Source organism: Falco rusticolus, chromosome 3, assembly GCF_015220075.1.
Source record: "Falco rusticolus isolate bFalRus1 chromosome 3, bFalRus1.pri, whole genome shotgun sequence".
NCBI classification, from domain to species: Eukaryota; Metazoa; Chordata; class Aves; order Falconiformes; family Falconidae; genus Falco; species Falco rusticolus.
The window spans coordinates 60,596,835-60,619,099 of record NC_051189.1 but is presented as its reverse complement, the minus strand read 5'-3'; the positions used below and the strand labels follow the sequence as shown (position 1 = coordinate 60,619,099).

The window sequence follows — 22,265 nt, the reverse complement described above, 5'->3', positions numbered from 1 at the left end:
GCCGCCCGCGGCCCCGTGGAAAGCGGGGTACGGGCACCGGCAGCCGCGGGGTACGGGTGCAGGCAGCCGCGGGGTACGGGCGCCGGCAGCCGCGGCTCCGCCGGCGCCTCCCGACCCTGCTCGGGCGCCTTCCCCGCAGCTGGGGAGGGACCGGCCACCCCGCCCGCTCTCCCACCCGCGCGACCCTCGGCCCCACGGGCTCAGCCCCCCCCGCAGCCCGGTGCCGGCCGTGCCTCGGCCCCGCCACCCGCGCCCCGCGTGGCCGCCCACCGGTCCCCCGCCGCCCCTTCTCCCGCCGTGGGAGCGGTGTCCGGCGTCGCGGCGGAGCCGCCCCCTCCCCGCCCCGGGACGAGTCCCCACCTCCCGACCCCTCCTTCTCCTCCTCCTGCTGGAAAGGGAAATATGAAGCGGAGCCGCCGCTGCGCTCGGCGGAGACGGCGGGAGAGACGGCGGTGGAGGGGGCACTCTCGGGCACCGAGCGGCGGCCGGGGCAGGAGCCCTGAGCGGCGGGAGCCCTGAGCGGCGGCCGGGGCGGGAGCCCTGAGCGGCGGGAGCGGCGGTGGTCTCCGGCCCCGGAGGGTGCCCGGCGGTCCGCGGCCCCGCCAGCCGCCTGCTCCCCAGCGCCGGGCCGTGGGCTGCCCGCGGCGGTGCTGAGGCGCGGGCGGCGCGGCGGGAGGTGGCGGCCGGAGCGCAGGAGCAGGGAAGGGGCTCTGCGTGGCGGGGAGATGTCCGCCCCGTACGGCAGCCTGATGAGATACCTGTTCCCAGCCCTGCTGCTGCACGGTGAGTGCGGGGCCGGGGGGGGGGGTTGCGGGCCGGCTGCCCGGGGGTCCCCGCCGTCGCGGGTGCGCCCGAAAAGCTGGCTGAGTTGCGAAGGGGGCCCCGTGGCTCGCTGGCTGGTGGGGGCAGAGGGTCGCGGGTGGGTGCGCTCGCCCTCGCGACGGTGGCCGTCGGTCCCGGCTGCTCGGGCCCGGGGGTCTGGCAGAGGAAAGGTCCGTATGGATGCCGAGGCGGGCAGAGACCCTGCCGGCGCTGCGCGACCCCCGCGGTTAGCGGCACCCCTTGGCACACCGGGTGGGCGCGGCGTGGAGCCGCAGCCCGCCGGGCCGGGTGAGACCACGCGGAAGGCGCCGCGCTCCCGGGCTGTGCCGGCGGCGCTGGGTTGCGCGCCCGGCGCTGCCTGGATGGACCCGCTGGCCCGGGCACCTCACGCAAAGGCTCTTTCCTCGCCGGCGGGCGAGGGGCTGGCGCTGCCAAGCCACGGGGAGCCTGGCCGGGGCGTCCGGCGGCGTCCGCATTTCAGCGGCAGGCGAGGAAGCGGGCTTTGCCGTGGGGGTGTCGGCTGGGAAGCCGGGGGCAGCGGGGCGTGCCAGCACCGGGGCTTGCACAGGCGGAGAAGCCTTTGCTGCGGCGCACGGGGACCGGGGGTGTCGTTACGCACAGTCCCGCCTCGACGCTCGCAGCTTCGCCCTGGTCTGACGTTTCCCTGAAACTGCACAGTAGGCAAAATTTTAATGAGGAAAGCCAGCGTATTTAAACTTAAAATTACAAGTTCATCTTGTCGATCTGTATTTAAGCACTTAAACAGATAACCCATCTTTCCAGAAAGCCAGTGTTCTTCAAGAGCAGCTCCTGAAAAGGGGGTTACTTAATGAGCTGCTTAGGTATGGCTAAGATTTGGCAGCCAGATTAGAAAAATCTGGGCGCGATATTCTGAAAGTGTGACTCAACTTACTCAGTTACAGCATCGTTCTGAAGAGTGTTCCTAATTCTCATGTACTTCGTAGCATGTAGCCTTCTTCAGTTCAAGTTCTTAGGACCCCAAGTTTCCTTGTAAAGAGAGGAAATTTTTTTAACCATTACAATGCAAGTGACCTACATGGAGTCAGCGTGAGATCTGTGGGCTGGGGTGAAGATTTCAAAGCTATTCCTGGGGTTGATTTTGTGAAGCAGGGATTGCCTCTCTCTGTGTTTGTACAAGTGCTAAGCACACAGATGGCATTTAATAAATAATAAGAAGCATGGGTTTCTGATTGTGTATTTTCTTTTGAGAAAGAAAGAGCAGGAGACCCTGTTCCCCAGGAGGGGGTTTTATACCTTTCTCACAGCTCAGCTATGAAATCCGGAGAGTGCAGAAACGTGTTTAGCTGAGCCAGACCTGCTGGGACGCCAGAGGTGTTCTTTAGAACTCTGTGATCTGAGATGTAAAAGTCGAAATGGGAGGTTTGAAGTTAGAGGGTAAAGAGAGGAGGTGTAATTACAGGGTTGGACTCCCCAGCTCATCTGCTTGGAATTACAGAACAGAGCTGAACCCTGGCTGGAGCAGGAAACAAATCAAGGCCAGTGATCAGATCAAAAAAGCAGCTGCCAAAAGAGGATGAAGGAGGAAAATCATCTATTTCTTCCATATGCAATTGTGTTTCACCAAATAACATAAACCTAAGTTCTTGTAGAAAGACAGAACTCAGCACCTTGCATGTGAAGATAAACACCTCTGTAATGTAGTAGTGCACAGTTTGGATCTGAGCTTCAAGCACTGGGAAGCTGCTGCCCTCTTACAAACTTGAAAATTACATCAGTGGCATATAACGCGCTGAAATGTATCCTGTCTAAATGTATTTACCCTGTTAGCTTTAACTTGGCCTAGAGTTCTTCCCTCTGTGCCATAGAGTCGATAGGAACATCCCTCAGTCAGCGGCTAGCCTGAATTGGTAATATGTAAGAATAACCAGCAATCCCAGGGGATCACAGTGCTAAGCCTCTTTATGCCACATGTTGTTTTCCTTTGCATTTCTATTGCACGTGGCAATTTAAGGGTTAAAAGCAAGTGAGTGTGAGTGGGTGGTTGAGGATTTTGGGGTCTTAAAAGTTTTATAACAGAAGTTGGCTAAAGCTTCTTTCAATATGTTAAGAAATGCCTACTTTAACATCACTGAATTGAAATTTGGAAAAACTTGTCTTCATTAATCAAAATAAAACCTGTACAGTGTCAAAAAAAAAAAAAAAAGGTTTGCAGCTGGAAGTTGTCCATTATCACTGTTTTCTTTGCTTAGACAAAAAGCCACAGAAGTTTCAGATGTCAAATGCTAAGATCGTTCAGCTCCAGAACACCTGATTAATAAAAGCTACATTCAAGTAGATTCAAAACAAATTTGGATAATTTCTTTTGTAAACGTAAACTTTTTTACAAATACAGATGCTATGAAGAAACTTTAGTGTATTTCTGATTATGTTTCTCTTAGAGTAATGAATTAGAAACTTTAAACCACGTTGTTGATATCATGGAAATAGTACTAATAAAGGTGATGAAGACAGAACTGCGAGGCTTTTTGGAGCGAAACTGTTTATGCTTTTAAAAGCTCTCTGGTGATATTGCTTAAATTAGTTACATAGAAGTGTTTTATTTCAAAACCTGTTCAAGAAAACAATATGTAAATGCATCAGAAGATACCAACACTCATATCCATAAAATGGAAAAATATTGTGCGCCATACTAGAGGCATATGTGATCTGTTCCCTCAGGAAAGTACTGCATCTGGAAATCTGGAAGACAATAAAGAGAGAAAAAGGGGGAGAGACACCGCTCAGTGTAAGGTTTATGGAGTTTGCAGGGAGAGTTAGAAGGTGGACTCAATTTTATTCACAATTTCATCAGTGTAAATTTGATTTCACTGATCTCTGTAGCTTGACTGTGGGCTAACAGTGGTGCGATGTAGGTGTCATGAACAGTAAGGGCAATTTTTACGCCCTGTAGAGTGTCCGTAGGAGGTAGATGGCAGGCTGTGGTCCCCAAAGCTAGCCTCAACCATGAAGGCAAATACCTTCAGCTATTCAAGGCAAGGCTAGTATTTTATTACAGACGCGACGCTTTAAGCAGGGCTGGTAGAGGGTAGGATTATATGTAGCGGGCTCGTTTGGCATTGTCTTTACTCAGACACAAGTCCCGTTGGTGTTGGGAGCAGTTCCACCTGAATAAGTCCTGGTGCTGAGGTGTGGTCGGAGGATGGGGCAGAGGTCTCTGACAGAGAGCAGATGTTCCCTTCAAAGAGAGCAAGACCAAACTACCATTGATATTGAACTGCACTAACGGCCCAACGCTGCACCCACTCATCCCACTGGTGCCAGTGGCAGAGTTCCCGCTGCCCTGCAGGGAGGTGGCCTTTAACCCTTCAGGGTTTCGTAAAGAAGCCCATGCTCCTGGCAGCAGGGTTTCACCTGACCTGGGTAGCAGCAGGCATCCCAGCTTAGAGCTGAACTTCAGCTTAGCAGAGGTTATCAGCTGTGCAACTGCTGGGTTCTCTGACCTCTTCCAAGAAGGGGCATCAAGTAAGGACCAAGGTGTCCAGGAGTTTCTCTTTAGCTGTCCCATCTGAACATACTTTAGATCTCTCTTCAGGACCTTCCACCCTCTGAAACTTTATTTCACATCTCTTTGAAAACTGTACCTGGAAACTGTATGCACAAGAAAGGCAACAGATACATGTGAAAGGAAATCGTTGTCCCGTCTGCTGCCGTAAAACCCAGCTTTCCTTTCCCAGCCCTTTTGTTTGTAGTAGCTAATTTAGGTCCCAATCTTGCAAGGACTCTTTGAAGTTTCAAGTGAAGGGAAAACACTGGTAAACACAGACCGTGGCTTGGTAACAGGACATTATATTCTCCATGGCAATTATGTAAGTTTTCAGTGTAGCTAAAAGCCTGTCACAGGCGTTATCTAACACTATCCCACATCAAGAAAGAGCGTAATCCAGATGTCTATTTATTTAATTGTGCAGGGCAACTGCCCAGATAAGGAGAGCTATAAACTTAATCCAGCCAATTATTCTTTATCTGTTGTAAGGTTTTTCAAGTTCCAAACAAGTTCTAACTTGAAAAGAGTTTGCTGCAGAAATAAAGCACGAACATTAAAATGTTTCTATCCCAGATGAAGCCATCACGTATTTTGAACTTGTACTGTCACTCGAGGTTGTTGTAACTCATAGTAAAATCGTGGTCTTCTGGATTTACATTGCTATAAATTAAAGAAAAAAGTGAAGTGGTTTCTGCTGAGCAATCCAAGTCTAAAGCCAGGTTTGAATCCTACTATTCAGGTAACATTTATTCTCCCATTTAGCAAAGGGTGAACCTGCTGAATGCCTAGTAGCTTGGAGTCTGGTTTGAAGCACTACACTTGAACATGTTTGAAGCCATGGTGTAGATTCTGGTAGAAGTGCTCATTAAACTGATTAAATCTAAACAGTTTAAGATTTAGGATTATTTGCACTATACTTCTGCAATCTGGCATAGCTCAGAACAGAATTTGGCCATGGTGTTTAGGCGTGAATTAAATTATAAGAATTTGTTCCAGCACAACCCTACTTATTATCTGTGTTGCAATTGTATGTTATTTGCATACTATTTTTCAGAAAACTGAAACATTTATTCTAGCAGCTGGCAGTTTTTTGCAGAAGTGTTGGCGGAGAGCTTTGTCAGAGCCATTTTTGAAACACATTTGAGTAACAGGCTGCCAACAGATTGTCCTTTTAAGATTCGTATTTTACTCGCAGCTACATGCAGAAATCTTTGAAGAACTTGAAAGTAACCTATCTTCCCATAACAATTATTTTATCTTGGATGGTTGTTCCCACGTCAGACGCAGGTTTATAGGTGAATCTGAGAGCCTGCAGTCCTCCTCTGTCTGTTGTGGTGCGTGCCTCTATCCATCCTACTGGAGCAGCAGCTGTGCAGACCTCCACCTTCCCACTTGGATGTTACATCTTCCCCTGTAAAGTGTAATGTGTGAGGGCCTGGGCAGGGATCCCCAGCTAGCTGTAGCACCTCTTACACTATTTTCAGTTAGTTTGATGCTGAAACTGTGATCCACGCTGCTAGGGCTTGATTATGAAAGAGAACTTGGAGAGCAACTCATCGGAAAATGCATTTGTTTTGCTTTGCTTTTCCAGCTGGCATTTCTGATGGATTCTGGAATTTTCCTTCTCCTTTTTGGACTTGCTCCTTTGTGTAAACAGCTGGTGTGGGGTGGGTGATACAATCTTACAACCTCTGGTTGTGGTGTTGCTAAAGTGAAAGCCGACCAGAGGCTTCACAGGATTACTGCTGTTAGTCTCATACAAAGATAGTTTTTTGTTTGAAGTCTGTCACACTTTTGAGTAATAACATGGTGGATTTTATTTTTATTTTTTAACAAGTGGGTAAGATTCCTTTCATAATACCCCAGCATTTAAAAGGCAGTCAGTCAGAGAGAGTCTGAGATTCTTCCATGGCGTGTCCTGGAGGTATTGAAACCTACCATCTGTCTGCGCTGTAGAGAGTAGCAGACTTGGATCTCCTTGAATGAATGTTGTGTCTCCAACTATGTTGCAACTGTGTCTAGGCTCCAAAGTGGGCTTTTAAAGAGCCATGAAATTCTTTTCCCAGTTTCCTGAAAGCACATATTTTACCTCGAGCCTTCCAGCAGCATCCCGTTTAACATGGCCAAATAGATCTTTCACAATTAGTGACATCATCCCTGCAGGACCTCAGCTTTGCAGGACACTTGGTTGTGCACCACTCGGGTGGAGCAGGGGGACACTGCGCTGCCCCTGAGCACCTGCTGAGAGCAGAAGCACGGGAAGGCAGCGTGCGGCTTACTGCCCTGCGTGGGAAGCGTATCGCCGCTCTTGGTGTTTGATCTTCAGACGGGATAAGGGGAAGTTAAGGCTCCTCTGCACACTAGTTGTATGTACAGGCATATGTCAGTAAATACAAAAGCATTGAAACGATTACTTGGTAAGGAAGAAGGCTGTGCTAAATTATTTCCTAACCCCAGCAACACAAACATAGGTAAAGGTCCCATCGCTGCCTTTTGATTTTATACTGTAATTGATATTCAGATATTCCTGTCCTACTTACGTGATATTGCCTAGCATGTGTGTATTTCTACATCCCTTCCGCTGTCTCTGCAGCCGTCCTTACCTTCTCATGCCTGTCTTGATTACCTAAGCTTGTTCATGCCCTCATTTGTCACAGTTGGGTGGATAGAGTCCCAAACAAACACCCTCTTTGCAGGTACAGATTTCTGGGGCTATTGAAGCAGATCTCCCTTCCATTCACTGGTTATGGTTGGTCATTTGCAAGTTGCAGACAGAACTACATACATGTGACAGAGAGAGTGGGGACCCAGTGGCTTTTGAACTATATCAAAGAAAAGACACTGTGTAATACCACATAAAGTTTGGCTTCTGTTCAAAAGCCTCTTCATTATTTCCTCCAGGGAATAACTGGGAATGCATAATGTGGTTACTGCATTTTCTCGCTTGATATGTGCACAAACAAGATGGTAGCCACCCACAGAAGGATTTTTGCTTGGAGAAATTAAATGCCCAAGTATGTTTAAATGAATAAATGATTCATTTTTAAGTGCATCTGTATTCATGAATCATATGACATGAGCTAGGCAAAAATACAACTGTTTAAAAGCAAGTGGTATAATAAATACACTTTGGAAATAGTCACTTGAACCATTTCAAAACCTCCTCTTGATGGCAGGTTTCAAACACTTGACAACTTCAAGTGGAAATGTAAATTTTCAAAGGCTTTTTCAGTGTGAGATAATTTGTATGCAGGACACATTCTAACAGCGACATTTCTGTTGAAAGTTAATACTGATGGCTACAGCCTCTACCAGGTACCTTGCAGGAGGTGTCACTTCTGACCCAAAAGATGTTCCGAGCCTATGGACAGGAGCACTCGCTCCATTTCAGAATGAGGTGCTGAAGTAATGGGGGCTTTTTGAGTGTGTGGAGACTTGGAGATGGAGAAGGGTGCTAAAAGGTCACTCTCAGTCACTAGCTGTGGTTCAGAATGATGAAAATAAGTATACTGGTAAGTTCACCTGTACCTGGGTGAACTTGTTCTGCTGGTGGTGTGAAGGCCTGTGATATCCACCCCATACCCACAAGGTTTCAGAAAACCCAAACAAGCCCAAGTTTTTGAGAGAGTCAAGTGCTGCTCCAGGTGCGGTGAGCTGCAGGCACAGCACAGCACAGAGCTGCTGTGCAGAGATGCTGGCTTCAGCCCCGGGGGCTGTAACGTCACATACGTGAGGCACTGACCTTACCTAGTAAATTCTGCCTCTCCAAAGTTGTAGTCGGCTCAAGCAGAGCATCACCCTGTTGTGGCCATGCCATTTCTGAAGCAGTCAAGCCTTTTCTGGCTGCAGAACGGGAATTGTTTGGCGCTAACACGAGTGACTGCTCAGCATCACAGAAATGCCTGAAAGCCTTGACTTCCAGAAGGCGAGGAGTGTTCACCCCCTGAAAATCAGTCTCCTTTAAGGGCGTCTCAGACAGCATGCTCAAATATCAAAGCATCTCTAGTATTTATTACCCTTTAGACAGAAAGGCCATAAATTCTCATTCACATTGAAGAATTGTTTGTAACCTGCAACAAAGCTGCCAGATTTTCCAATAAAGACTTTGCAAGGTTGTGTTTATTAACCTCATTAAATCTTGAGATCATTCTCAAGTGAGCACTGTTTACATTCAGGTATTTATTGTATTTCTTCTGATCATTCTTTAGTATGCCTACTACATAAGTCCTTGCCTTTGTTTAGCTATTTTTAATTGGTTGACATGTATTTGTATTTTTAGCAATGACATTTTTCCAGGTGTAACACCTGGGAAGTCCAAGTTTCTTCCAGAAGATCTAAGACCTAGACAACATAATGAATCACTGACACCATTTTCTTTTTTGCAATAGGAAACAGCAAAGTTTTGAAATATTGTCCACCTAAAACCAAATAATACGGATTTTCCTGTAACTTCTGTAGCGATTCTGTGCACTGCCCAGACATGTGCCTCAGTGTTAGACGGGGCCTGGGGAATAAAGCGTTACAAAGGGTCCTGTGTTAGGCAGCTCAGCATGGTGCAGGGTTGCACCATGCACTGGTGATCCCCAAGAGCTCATTTCCTGAGTCGAGTCAGCAAAGAGGGCACCAGAAAAGATGGGAGTGAACCTAGACCTTGCCCCTGGGAGCACGTGTTAGCAAGACATCCCTCTCCTGATATGGCCACCCCGACTTCCCAGGCACACGACCGGCCCCTCCACACCACCCCATATTTGTTTTCTAGCCTGCTGGTTCTTAAATTCCTTCTGGCAAAGTAATACCGTTTCCAACCCATTATGTCAGGTTCGTGTTTATCACCTCCTAACCTCTAGATGTGTGTTTTTCTTTTGATCCATGTTTTCCAACATATCTAAGAGCAGGCTGTGCCTGAAAAAGTAAAGACACATTCCTTCTGAAGCTATGTATTCATTTTGTTCAATTAATATTGTGTAAAGAGAACGCTGGTGGGTTTTGTATGTATACATTACTAGAAACCAAAATTACTGTGTGCTGGAGATAAAATTAGCTTTTGAAATTCCTTTTCCCCTTTAAAATAGAAATAGCAGAATCTGCCTTTAATTGACCACCTCAGTCATCACAGAGGCTTCCTGTGTGTAGAGGCTTTGCTTTTAGTATCTGTTTTCCCTTGGCTTTAAAGTGTAGTCTTTATTTGCAAGTTTATTATAGAAGCGTCCAAATTAGAGGTGGGCTGAAACCGCAAAGTTTATGTCCGGATCTGGATGCAACTTTCTAAAAGTTTCAAGGTCCAGGTTTTTGATTGTTCTGACCAGAGATTATAGAGGTGTCTGTAAAATTCAGGTTCAGAGCCACGTTTCCTGGGTGTGGAATTGCAGCTCTGGTTCAAGCCCTTTTTCCCAGTATATTTCATGAAGCAAATTTATTTAATGGATTATTAGTGGGCTTACAGAGGAGAATAGCTTTCCAAATTATTTTTTTTTCCCCAGACAAGAAAAGACACATAAACAGTACTTTCCCAGACACATAACAGTGCAAACAAGTGTCACTGTACACAAGATGTTCACAGTCTCCTTTATTGTGTTGAAGCCCGTCTCAGCAGGGTCTTATGATTATTTACACTTTTCTGCCACAGGGCTGGGAGAAGGTTCTGCTCTTCTTCACCCGGACAGCAGGTCCCACCCTCGATCCTTGGAGAAGAGTGCATGGAGGGCTTTCAAGGAGTCACAGTGTCACCATATGCTGAAACACCTTCACAATGGAGCCCGGATCACTGTGCAGATGCCTCCCAATATTGAGGGACACTGGGTCTCTACTGGGTAAGAAAAGATAAAACAAGATATATGTGGAAGAGAAGAGGGCAAGGAAGCAGAGGTGGAAGTATGAATATTCCCACTTTAAGCAGCAGGGGAAATATTTTCTTCAATATGGTGATGCTCTAGATTCCAGCTGCTTTCTATATGTTCATGCATAAAAGAAGAAGGTGGGGCATTATGTACTTTAGAATAGCGTGCTATAAAGCTGCCTTGATAAATCAATTCATAGTTTGGATTTTAAACAGCATGCTGTGAAATATCTTTAAATCTCTCTTTGAATAGGAAGGAGCCCAACAAGTTGCCAAAACTTGGATGCTTATTCAAACATAACATCTTTGACTGCATGCATTAGATCCATTGAATAGGTCCTTGTTTTCAGAGCATGTGTCTAGCACAGGTTTTATTAGCAAAAGAAATGAAGAAGCTGTATTTCACAAGTTTGTTACTCTCTATACACGATGACTTGCAATTCAGAGAGCTATTTTGCTTTCTGTGTTTCAGCAGGCAATATTCACGTGGCTATTTGAAGTGACTTGTAGTAGGACAGACGGGGTTTTTTTAACAGAAAGGAGTATATTTATGTTAAGGAGAGGGGATGTGAAAACGGGGACAAGCTTGAAGGCACAGAAGGACTTTCTACAGGAAGTGGAATTTAACTGTCATTGACTTCGGGGGAAAAAAAACCCACAAAACCTGAATATTGCATGGTCCAAATTCAAGCCAAATTGAAATTTTGTGTTAAAGGTCAGAGGTTTCTATTAACTGCCACTCCTGTTGAAATTTTAAGAGGAAAAGCTGAGGACACAATCCTGCACGTCCTCTGCAGACCAGAACTGGTGGAACTCCACTGAGAAGTTTCTACAGTAGCATAGATGTCGGTGCTTTGTACTGTTGTGCAGACATTTGGGATTTTGCTTTCTGATGTCATCAGTCCTTTCACTAAATCTATCGTGCAAAAGCAAAGAATAGATGTTTGATAAGCCACTACTTTTTTTCAGAGAAGAATGGAGTTGCATGGTGGTCCCTAGACAAAAAGTATTTAAACCTTCAAAGATCAAGCCCTCAATATGATCACCATGAAGCAGTGTATTAACAACAGCATAACATCAGAGGAAGCTGTTGGTTAATTGGCAGGCCACAGGTGCCAAGTTCCTATTTACTCCCATTCATGCCAGTGGGACATTAGCACCCAAGTGTCTCTGTGGACTCATGTGAGTTTGCTCAGTTTCATTACCTGTAGTGTACATGATGTGTCACCTTGCTAAAATTTTGTTTCTATCACTTTCTGTCTTCCCACAGCTGTGAAGTTAGAGCAGGCCCAGAGTTCATCACAAGATCTTACAGGTTCTACCACAATAATACATTTAAGGCCTATCAGTTTTATTACGGTGGCAATCGCTGCACAAATCCTATCTACACATTAGTTATACGTGGCAAAATTCGACTCCGCCAAGCATCCTGGATCATCCGAGGGGGTACTGAAGCTGATTATCAGCTACGCAGCATACAGATCATAAGCCACAATGATGCAATAGCCAAAAAATTAAGTGAGTTGGTGAACCATACATGTCCTGGATTTATACCAGAAGATAGTCCCTGGGAGCAAGATGTGAGCTACGATTTGCTGAGAGAAGATAATGGCTGTGAATGCACCAAAGCTCTGAATTTCGCCATGCATGAACTGCAGCTGATCCGCGTGGAGAAGCAGTACCTGCACCACAATTTAGACCACCTTGTGGAGGAGCTATTTCTCGGAGACATTCATACTGATGCTACCCAGAGGAGGTACTACCGGCCCTCTAGTTACCAACCTCCTCTTCAAAATGCCAAGGTATGTGTGTGTATATATGACCTCTTTTTAAGATACTAGTGACAAAGCTCACGTTATTCGGCTATTCTGAGTCAGTGCAGTAGCGTAACCTAAAGTGCAGATGTGCTTCTAATATAAGAGGTCAACTGCAGCCTTACAGGTGATGCAGCCAGTTAACAAAAGATCACAGAATGTATTCTGTGAGAATAGTAACTTTGCTGTGGTTTATGTGACTGCATCAAATATGCAAAAAGTAGTCTGATGAGCTAAGGTCCATAAAGGCCACGCCAAAGATGGAAGGCTTGTATGCAGAGGTGGGAGTGGCTGGCTGGGACCAGAGCTGTGGGCTGGCAGCTGAGAAGAAAGTTTCATACAGGACTGAGAAAGGAGAAGAGAAAGAGTTTGTGTATGTTTGTATAGCTGCAGGGGTGCCAGGGAGAAAGGAAATTAAACCATGTCAGCATATGGAAGTTGGGTGATCAATAACCTGAAAAGAAAAAGAGGAAATTGTAAGGTAGACACATGAAAGGGGCAACATGAAGGGGAAAAAACTGATGGGCTGTGCAGGTCATGGATCCAGACGCAGGCACACACATTAATGAAATGAAAAACAGGTGAATTTTGAATGGGGCCCTAATTCTATTTGATAATTCCGTTTTCAAAGGGGCCTTAAAGTGCCCTCAGCTTTGTTGGGAACCGATCAAACCATAGTAAGCTAAATAAAAATCAAACAGGAAGAGTAGACGCTGATGGCCTGTAGCAGGACGGCTGTCTCTAGATCTTTCCCGGTGACATTTCCAAGGCAGGCAGCAACTGGAACCACACTGCCAGGTGCTGCTGCCGTCGGTGTGCTCCCACTGAGCGCTTGCCACAGCATCACTCCTAGCTAATGGGATATGACCATTTTTAATAATCTCATTGCAACCAATTAAAAAATCAGCTATGGCTTATTGACAATAGCGGGAAACACAACAGGGGAAGGGAGAGTTCTGATGAGAAAGCATGGGCTTTCCCTGCCATTCAAAACTGTCTGCCCTGGATTGCATCTGCCTCCTGTGAACATCAAATTTCAATAGTTCAGGACCTCATGTGGTCTGCCTTTAGTTGCCTTAATAGCCTGGCAGAGGGGTAATTTAATCTAGAGTCAACTGTGTCTCTGTATGAAAGCTGTTGTCATTTCTGTCATTCTTATGCTCTTTTCAAGTGACCAAGTACAAATTTGCATATTCTTTTAAAACATATCTTCCTAAAACAGAGAGTTTCAGCAGCAGCAGATGAACCACAGCACGTTCCTCATTAAAATTTTACTTTTCTTTTATTAATTCAAACAAGTGCATTGAATTTCTCTTTGCTTATTTGGGAGTGAGGGTTCTTTCCTAAATGTCTTCCTTGCAGGTGTCTATAGGTACAAATTATCTGACACCACCTATATGTTGTATACATTCTAGAAAATATCTTAGGTGTTTTTCTGACCACATAAAACAGAGACAAAAATCTTCATTTAATTTACCCTAGCTGATTATTTTTTTCTGGTCAAATCTAGTTGTCTTATTATGGACTGGTACATAACATAGTAAATGCTTATGCTTCCACCTTGTAGCAATTTCATTACTGTCAGAGTGATCAGCTGTACTACCAACCAGCTTTATAAAAATAAGATTTTTGTCCGGGTCTGCTGTAATTTTAGGACACACTGGTACACACGGGTAACAAATTTCCTGCCCGTTTCTTCTGCTACTGTAGCATCACTTTTTCCCTCTAAAATATAATGCTAAAATTTAAGGGGTGAAATCTTGCATAAGAGGTCGGTTTCTTGAGCCAGGTTAGCTAAATCAACTGTGAGAGCACGGAAACTCTCATTTATGTTCACAAAGACCATTATTTCAGGCGTGATCCGATCCATTCTGACCTGAGTGGGTAACATCACTATGTGGAAGATAAGAGCAGCTTCAGCCCGCCTGCCTGAGTCACCCTGCATGCTGTTATCCCTCAGTCCCACATGTCCAGACATGCAGGTGCTGCCTGCGGGTACCCGTGCGCTCCGATCGGGGAGCGCCTGCAGTGTGGGTCCCAGGGGAGGCTTCCACATCATGGAGTTGCAAGGACAGGGGGAGAGGAAAAGCAAACAAGCCAACTAGTTCTCCATTGGTATTCATGGAGTACAGTGCTTCCAAATGCATTTGTTGGTAGCCAGGTCTTGGCAGGAGCTGGATCTTGAGGCTAAATTATGACACTGGAAGCTTGTTCGTAACAGTACTATGGGCTACAGAAAGTACTGTTACTTGATAAAGCAAAGCTTAACTTTGAGTACACGAAAATACGTATGGATTCCAGCTCTCCAGGGTGAAACCACTGTAGTTTAATAAGTGGAGGCCCGGGTCCTGACTTGCAGGTCACTGCTCAACTCCCAGTTTGGGCAGTTATGACTTCTGACAAGTCACATTACCTCTGTTCCTCCTCCAGCTGTTGTCTGCATGGTCCCCTTGGCTCCTACAATGTGTATATATATACAGCATCTGGGCTGCTGGGACACCACTCTCAACTGGAGCCTTCAACAGCAAAAGATATGTAGGTTTAACACAAGTTTTAAGCTGCAACAGCACAACTTTGCAGCTCGTCTTTGTGGTTTTTGGTAGGTTCCTCTTGCATAGATTTGATGTGAGATTTCTTTTTTCTCAAGAGAAGCTGGGCCTGCTGATACTGGCTTTCAGCACAATATAAATAAAAATAGCCTTAAAAAACCGAACCTTTGCTTCAGCTGCCATGAAAGACTCCTGGGTGTTGGTTTGTACCTAACCATGAAGTTCTCTATGCCAACAGGTTATCAACCCAGCCATCTGACCTAGTGTTCGCCAAATGTAAGAAGAACAGTAACAGAGATGCTTTTTTTTTAAAGTCCAGTCAAACATACCGTTGAAAGGTTATAACCCTTCTTCTTTGAACTCTTTTCCTTTTCTAATTGTTGCTCCACTGGGACCCAGCTGAAAATGAGTTTAAATGCTAAATTGAGTTTAAAACTACAAGTAACAGACTCCTCTGGAAACTGGACACCATGAATAAATAGAAACGCTAAATCAACTTGTTTTTTTAAGGTTTCTACAGTCATACTAAGAGGCTGGGGAGGCCAGGAAATTGCTTCTGAAGTGAATCAGGTGTATTGTGTGGAATCCTTCATTTAAGGCTTTTTTCATTTCCTTTTTATTTATTTTTATTTTAAACTTATAAAGGCCTGCCTAAAATAAGTTAAGAGGATTCACATTTTGTGTTAAATTTATAGTTAAGCCTCTATATAGAAGAAAGTTCCACCCAGCTCAAGAGTTTACACAGCCTGTAAGTTGGATGTGGTAGCCACATTCATTACTTATGTGGTTGAAATGAATGGTAATTAAAAGCAAATGATTGCTGGATATGTTAGGAATGCCAAAGCCACATGATCAGGACTTTAAACAAATAGAATTGGACCTTCTCCAAATTCCTGCAGCGATTTCACCACAGGATGGTAAATCAAAAGGGCTGTCCAAAAACCAGACAACTTTATGCTGAGCTACAAATCTGAATAAATTCACAGATTACTGTATCTCAAGTGTTCATATATAATCAGGGAGCTTTTAAAAATATATAATATGTCATCTCTTAAGGGTTTATGAATTCTCATAGATAACAGCATACCTTAAACAAATTCCTTCTGTAAAATGGAAGTTTCCCGGTGCAGCTGATGAATGAGTCACTGTATAGATTTATCGTAGCAGTCCTCTAGCCTTACTCAAGATATCAGTTAAGACTAGCCGATGAACGGGCCTGAACATCTTTGATGTCTCTTGACATTATGAGTTGATAAGGGGTTCAAGCTATTGCACATGCAACTTCTTTAACCAGCATGTGAGAGCACATGGGTGGAAAGGGCAAGGATGGGGGAACTTGGCCATCATCACGTATATTACACAAAATATTCCCGATTAGGACAACACCAAAGAGCCTGGCTGATTGGTTGCAAAATCACACCTTATTTATGAATGCATACAGGGGCTTGGAGCATGAAGGAAGGCTTGAATGCAGTATTCGTTCACTGTGCAGAAGGGCAGAAGATGTTTTCAGAGATATCTGCTCTAAAACTACAGGAAATGTCTACAACAGCAATACTGGGACACTTATTTCACACGTAATTGCCTAGCAATAGGGCTTTGTAAACAAAGAATTCCTTGTGCTATTTTATCGCCTGACAGAGTAGTGGGAAAGACCAGAGCAGGGCTGTGATGACAGGTCATTCTAGTTAGACCATTATTTAGGAATAAGGCTGGAGTGGTCTGGAACATCACAGGAAGCCTAAAACTTACCAGGATAGCCTTCCTTCTGCCTTTGCCATGTTCAAACATTTGCTGGCCGCAGACCTTCAGTAAGATATTTTCCCTTGAAAACACAGTTCCAGTGGATCAATTCTTTGTTACAGGTTTATTTGCCGCTGGGAGCTGACTCCCAGCAGCACCTGGCATTTGCAGCTAATACAGAATCAACATGTGGAGTCTGCTGCCTGGGCTTTCCTTTAGGCAGACAGTGAAACAACAAAGTTTTTTCTGCTTTTCAAGAATTGATTCTTCATTTTATTGAAACTCAGTGACTTCATCTATAGGGGAATGCTATGTACTTGAGGAGCTCCCAGGGAAATGAGAACATAACTTAATAAATAGATGTTAAACATGTGAAGCACCTCAGAGGAATATGCAAAACATTATCTTAACCGAAGAGTGTAATTTTGGAGGACAAAACTCCTTTGCTTGTCAGAGTAGCACCACTAGACTTTTAAATTAAGCCAATGCTTGAAGGGTTTCTTTTGCTCGTTATTACTTGTAGAAGACTCTTGGTTAGGGAAGTTGTGAGGGGAAGCAAAGAAAGAATATTCAGAAGAATGTTCAAATAGGTTAATTCCAGGCTTACGAACACTAGCAGCGCATGTGATGATGCCCTGCAGAGATAAGAGAAGCAAACGGCTTCCGGCTGAGGCTGGTCCTCACCATGCTGGGCAGCACTGTTGGCTGTGGCCTTGCAGAAGCGTGCTCCACTCTGCGCTCACTGCCTGCACTAGCATTAGTGCTAGGCAAGGGCTGAAGCAAAACGTTGCTTTTCACTCTCCATGTGAACCTTCAAAAGCTAAGTGTTGCTTTTAAAACCCTATTCATCTTTGTTGATTTAACTACCAATGTCTGTTCTGCAGCTGCAGTAAAAGCATGCCCCAACACAAATACAGGACCAACGATAAAAATTAATTATTTAGCCTAGCAAAATGAAACACAGGCCTTCAGATCAACTCAACATGTGTCTCAGCTACCAACACCTTCCTTCTTGTTGTCATCTAAACACAATTGCTTCATCTTTGGCAAAAGGGGAGGGAGGACTTGCTGGTAATGTCGCTATATGGTTCAGAGGGCTATATAGGTTGCTTTTTAAAGGCATAATAAACACACAAGGCAGCTTTATTTTGGAATACTCTGTTCCTGAAGATGGACATTGAAGCTGTCCCTTCAGGTTTTCCAGGAATTTTTTTTGTTGATACTTCCAAAACGTTCATGTCACCATAAATTAGTATCATCTTAATTGGATAGATGACACACAAACACATTCACCTGCGAAAAAGGCTGGTTTTCTCTTTGTTCTTGTCTTTTACCCAGGCTGAAATATTTTGTATCAGAAAAGATACAGATTTTTGTATCAGAAGACTTTTGCATTTCATGTCTGTTGTGTTTATTTCAGTTTTATGCAGCATTGTGCAACAGAATCAACACTGTAGATCGGACAGTTGTGTAATGGTAGTGCCTTCAGATTCCTTTGCTATCTTTCCCTTCATGGGAGCAGTTAATAAAAACCATTCCTCAACATCTTGAAATACATAGTACGCATTTGCAGATAAATCTGAACATATCTCCACCCTCCTCCCTGCTTGCAGCACCTCTGTTCCCCACCAAAAGAAATCCCAAACTGACAACCCTGTAAAGGAGTTACCACTCTCTCCAGCATTTCACTCGCTTCAAGATTTTTAATTAAAGTTTAAATCTTTGTTATTCTTCATTCCGTTTGGCAGGATGAATTATAACTGTGTCAGCCGTGCTTGTCAACTCCCCAGAGCCAGCCTAATGCATATTAGCCAACTCAGCTTCATATGAGGTCATGGAAAGCCTGCAAATTATCACTTGTGGTGGGGAGAGATTGTAGCCATTTGTTAAAGTGCTGTCTTGGTCTGCAGTTATCTAGAGCGGTGGAGGAGCAGAGCTTGATACTATACTGAGCAATTCATAGAAGTTTCCTTGCTGTGGACTCAGCTCCTTGGCAATGTGAGCCAAAGTCATCCAACTTTTTGTGTCGAGTTGGAAGCATTTCCTTGAATTGACATTCTCCCAAGGGTTTCTATTTGTACTCGTCCTGGGAGCACTCAGTTACTAACACTAAAAGCTGGCACCTGGTTCTCTTGGGTGGTGAGGTTTAAAGCATCCTGACCAGGCATGGTCATACCTGTGACACATGGTATTTGGGCAGGTGTGAGAAATCATTGCAAAGCATGGCTTTTCTTCTCCCTCTTCTTCAGTGCTTTCCCTCATGGTAGTATGTGCATTCACATGGCAGGGGTTTCCTACCCCAGCTTTTGTTACTGTTAGACCCTACAAGACACTGGGCCACCAGTTAGGGCTGTGCTGCACACACATTTCAGACCTGAGGCTGCACTTGAGGAAACCCGATGGCTGGTCCCTCACCACAGGTCGTCCTGCAACAAGGATATGCTGGGGGTAACATGATGGACGCAGCCACTGCTGTGTGGCCCATCCAGTGACATTGCATAGCCAACGTGTCAGGCAAGCCAGCCACAGGACTCACCCTAAAAGGGAAGCCCCTGATGCAAGAGCAACCCGACCTTGTGAACGACCAGAGCCCGGGCTGCCTCACGTGGGCTTCATAGCTTGGTCAGGAGCACCTTCCCAGGGATGGGAAGGTGCAGAAGGGAGCCGAGGTGGGCACAGGGGCTTTTGCTAGCCCTTGTTTCTCACAATACCATATAGATGCAACCTGTCCTCCTGTCCCAGCCATGAATGAGCCCTGCTTCTTGCTACACACCGGTAACTAGTGCAAATCAGGGCTGGCCAAAGGTGGTTCCGTATCAGCTGAGAACCTGTCTCTTCCCAACAAGCTTCCCACGCTACAGCCACCAGCACAGCCGTGGGGGCTCAGATCAGCAGGATATTGCTACAGAAATTTGAAATAAGTGACTTTGGCATAGTATTATTGTAACTGGGCAGGGGGGTGGTGGCAGCCCCTGGGGAGACCAGTGGGCAGCGGTGCAGGGGCCAGGCAGGGAAGGGCGTACTTAGAGTAGCCGCATTGAATATCTGGGTTTGAATAAAAAGTGAAAGCTAAAAGTCCTGAGCTCCAAGGGAGGCGTTACAGAAAGAAGCTACTGCTCTGCCAAGGGTTTCGGGCTGGGCTTTGGTTCGATACCAGCATCGCTGGGTCAGGAAGAGGAGAGTGAGGAGCCCGAAGGCAGCCCAGCCGACCGCCACGTTCACGTGCTTTTCTGTTCTGCTGGGGCAGAGCTGAGACCTGAATCTCTTAACCAGGCTGTGGTGTAGGAAGGATGTGTCTGGTGTGCAGTGGCTCCAGATAAAAAGAGAAGGAGAGATGATTTCCCAAGTTACTTTGGGAAACTGCTGTGTAATTTCATGCAAGTTTAACAACCTGGCAGGTGTAGATCAAGCTGCTACTGAGAAAACGGATCAGGTTCACTGCTTCTCAAAATTGTCCCCTGCTTTTCCCTTGCTTCGGGTTGGCTCTGAACAGCAGCAGTCCCACAACTGCCCCAGCACCAGGTCTCCCATCACAGGAGCTGCCGTATTTTTGGATGGTTTAGGACCTTACTACACACCACTGCCTTCTATGCTTTTGTCTTCTTAATGTGTCTGGTCTGGTAAAATACCAACTATTTGCAACTATAAAAGATGACAGAAAGACCCTTTCAGAAAATGGTCAAAATTCTCCATTAAAAATACCAAAATATCCCCTAAAAATGCTTTTCTCATTTTTTAAAGAGAAACATTTGCTTTTCAGAGAAAAACTGTATACCAGAAAACAAAATTTTGCTTTGTATTTCTCTTCCTCCAGACTGTGTATATTCAACGAAATATTTTCCTACATCCTTTTTAAAATAAGAATCTAATGAAAAGTACCACATTATTTTTTCAGTCTGTTCTGCTGAGAATGCACTGCATCTCTCAGACTCCAAGTAGCCTGAGCAATGAATCTTCCCTTAAAAAATGTAACGTTATAGTTCGAATTATGTTAATTTTCCATTATGTAAATAGCCAAATATCAGAATAGTCATCTATTGTAATTCTACAGGAGAAAGATTCAGTTACAATTTGAGCTGTTTCAGACAAATAGCCTTTTAAATTTTTTTGATTGAAATACAGACACATTTTCAAGATATAAGGAATAAATGGATAGATAGAAGAGAGAGCAAATCTGTTTGAACAAGGTGTTCAGTTGAAAAATAACTGCATTTTCAGCCTCCTCTTTACTATTAGTGCTTGTTTGTTTTATCCCTGAATACAATTTGCAGTACATCCTGCAGATCCTTTCCTTGATGTAAAGCATTGATTTCAGCTTCTGCTTGAACCATAAGGAAAGGGTAGATTTTCTGTACAGTTTGAAAAGGGTTTGGTCCGTAGATGTCTTATTCTGTAACTACAGCATCGAAGTACAAAGGTGTTCAAAGCAAGCTAGAAGAAGATCATTCTAGGTGTTATTCAAAGCTCATTTCACCATTGTTCAGAGTGCATCCCAGTTCTGTGACAGTTTTTTGGCCTGGGCCATAAATAACACTGTGATTTGATTAGAGGCAAATTAGTCCTAGGCAGCCATAGAGTCCTGTGGAACTTAAAATTGCTGAGAGGGTTTATGCTTCTGACTATCTACAGCAACTGGGACAAAGATCAAGGAACCTCAGCCTTGGTTGCTTTTTTTCTGTATTAGAAACCTCCCTGCTTGGCTTCCAGAGCTCTCTGGACCTGTTACCACTTCAGCCAAGGAATGGATAAGGAAAAATGTTGGCAGAAATTATCAGATCACAAATTATTTTCTTCCCAGCTACAAGAACTGAGTTTCCAACCAGAAATTCAGGCTTGTTTCAGCCCACGTGGCCTCATGGATTAATGCAGAAATTGACTTTAAAGAAACGGCCAGGAGGGCGAGGAGTTGGGGCACCATGGATGTGGCACAGCAGAGCTGCATGGAGGCACCTCCATAGGAAGGGATCTTCCAGTCGCTGGGCAGCAGCTGTTTCAGGGGCCAGTACCTCTTGCAACACTCCACTATTAAAAATATTGCGTTGTACACCTAAGGTAATCAAAACATAAAACAGATGTTCATCCTGTCCGCTGTTCATTTTATTGCTTTTAAGATTATGTCATGCCCAAATGAGCTTTTTATTAGTGAGTACTTAATCGTGTTTGGACTCGAATGTCCTCTCTCTCTGTTCCCTATGTCTTTGAAAATAATCTTTCCCTGAGACACATGGAAAGGGAGTGATTTGCAAAGCCTCAACTAGTATAATTAAGAGCTAAGAGCAGCTGACCTAAAAAAGCAAGTGAAAAATACAGTCAATTTTTAAACATAAATTGCTCCACAATTAAGTCAAATTGCCTCATAACAAAACTAGATCTTTCCCTTGTCCATTGCTTGGACAAAAATTGTACTGACGGAGTTCAAATGTGGCATATTCTTCCACTAAGAAGTTCATGACTCTGTGAAAGGATAGTATCACACCAACAGAAAGGTTTCTGTGGACTTAGATTTGAGCACTGGTCTCAGGGAGGCGATGCTTTCGGGGTACAGCCGTATGAGGTGCCTGAGCCAGCCTGATGCCTCGCTGCTGTGAAAGGGATACTTCTGCTTCCATCCTCACCGCCCCAACCTCTCCCTGTCCCACTCCCTGTTTGTTGGAAAAACATGCCCATTCACCGCAGCCCCTTCACCTGGGCACACCATCGGTATCGGGAAGGCAGGCTGGCCATGCCTTAGCAGTGCAGCTGGCCAGGCCTTCAGAGCTGGTGCAGGGCATTCAGAAATAGAAGGGCTACACAGAGTTACAGCAGGTCAGGACCACAGAGGTCAAAGGGCCAGATGAGCTGCAGACAACTCACAGAATTCACGGTGAAGTTTACCGGTGGGTTAACCTGGACCTTCCTTGAGTTTGCCCAAGGAGTCACCTCCACTCGCAGCGTAATGGCAGGCAGAGTAGTCACACCGCGAGTTTTGTAAGTTT

General features: G+C 45.0%; 1 protein-coding gene across 2 annotated transcripts in view; it reads left to right on the top strand.

The window, feature by feature from the left end:
* The first annotated feature begins 511 nt into the window (after window positions 1-511).
* The window catches only part of APCDD1 (APC down-regulated 1), a 32,515-nt gene continuing 10,761 nt past the window's right edge, over window positions 512-22,265 (top strand). Inside the window, exons 1-3 of one of the 2 annotated variants that reach the window (XM_037382237.1) lie at window positions 512-783; window positions 9,975-10,158; window positions 11,455-11,986. In XM_037382237.1, the coding sequence (XP_037238134.1) occupies window positions 726-783; window positions 9,975-10,158; window positions 11,455-11,986 (774 nt within the window). In that variant the 5' untranslated portion in view covers window positions 512-725. Of the gene's footprint in view, window positions 784-9,831; window positions 10,159-11,454; window positions 11,987-22,265 lie in introns of those variants that run through there. The other variant, XR_005103457.1, reaches the window with a different exon arrangement.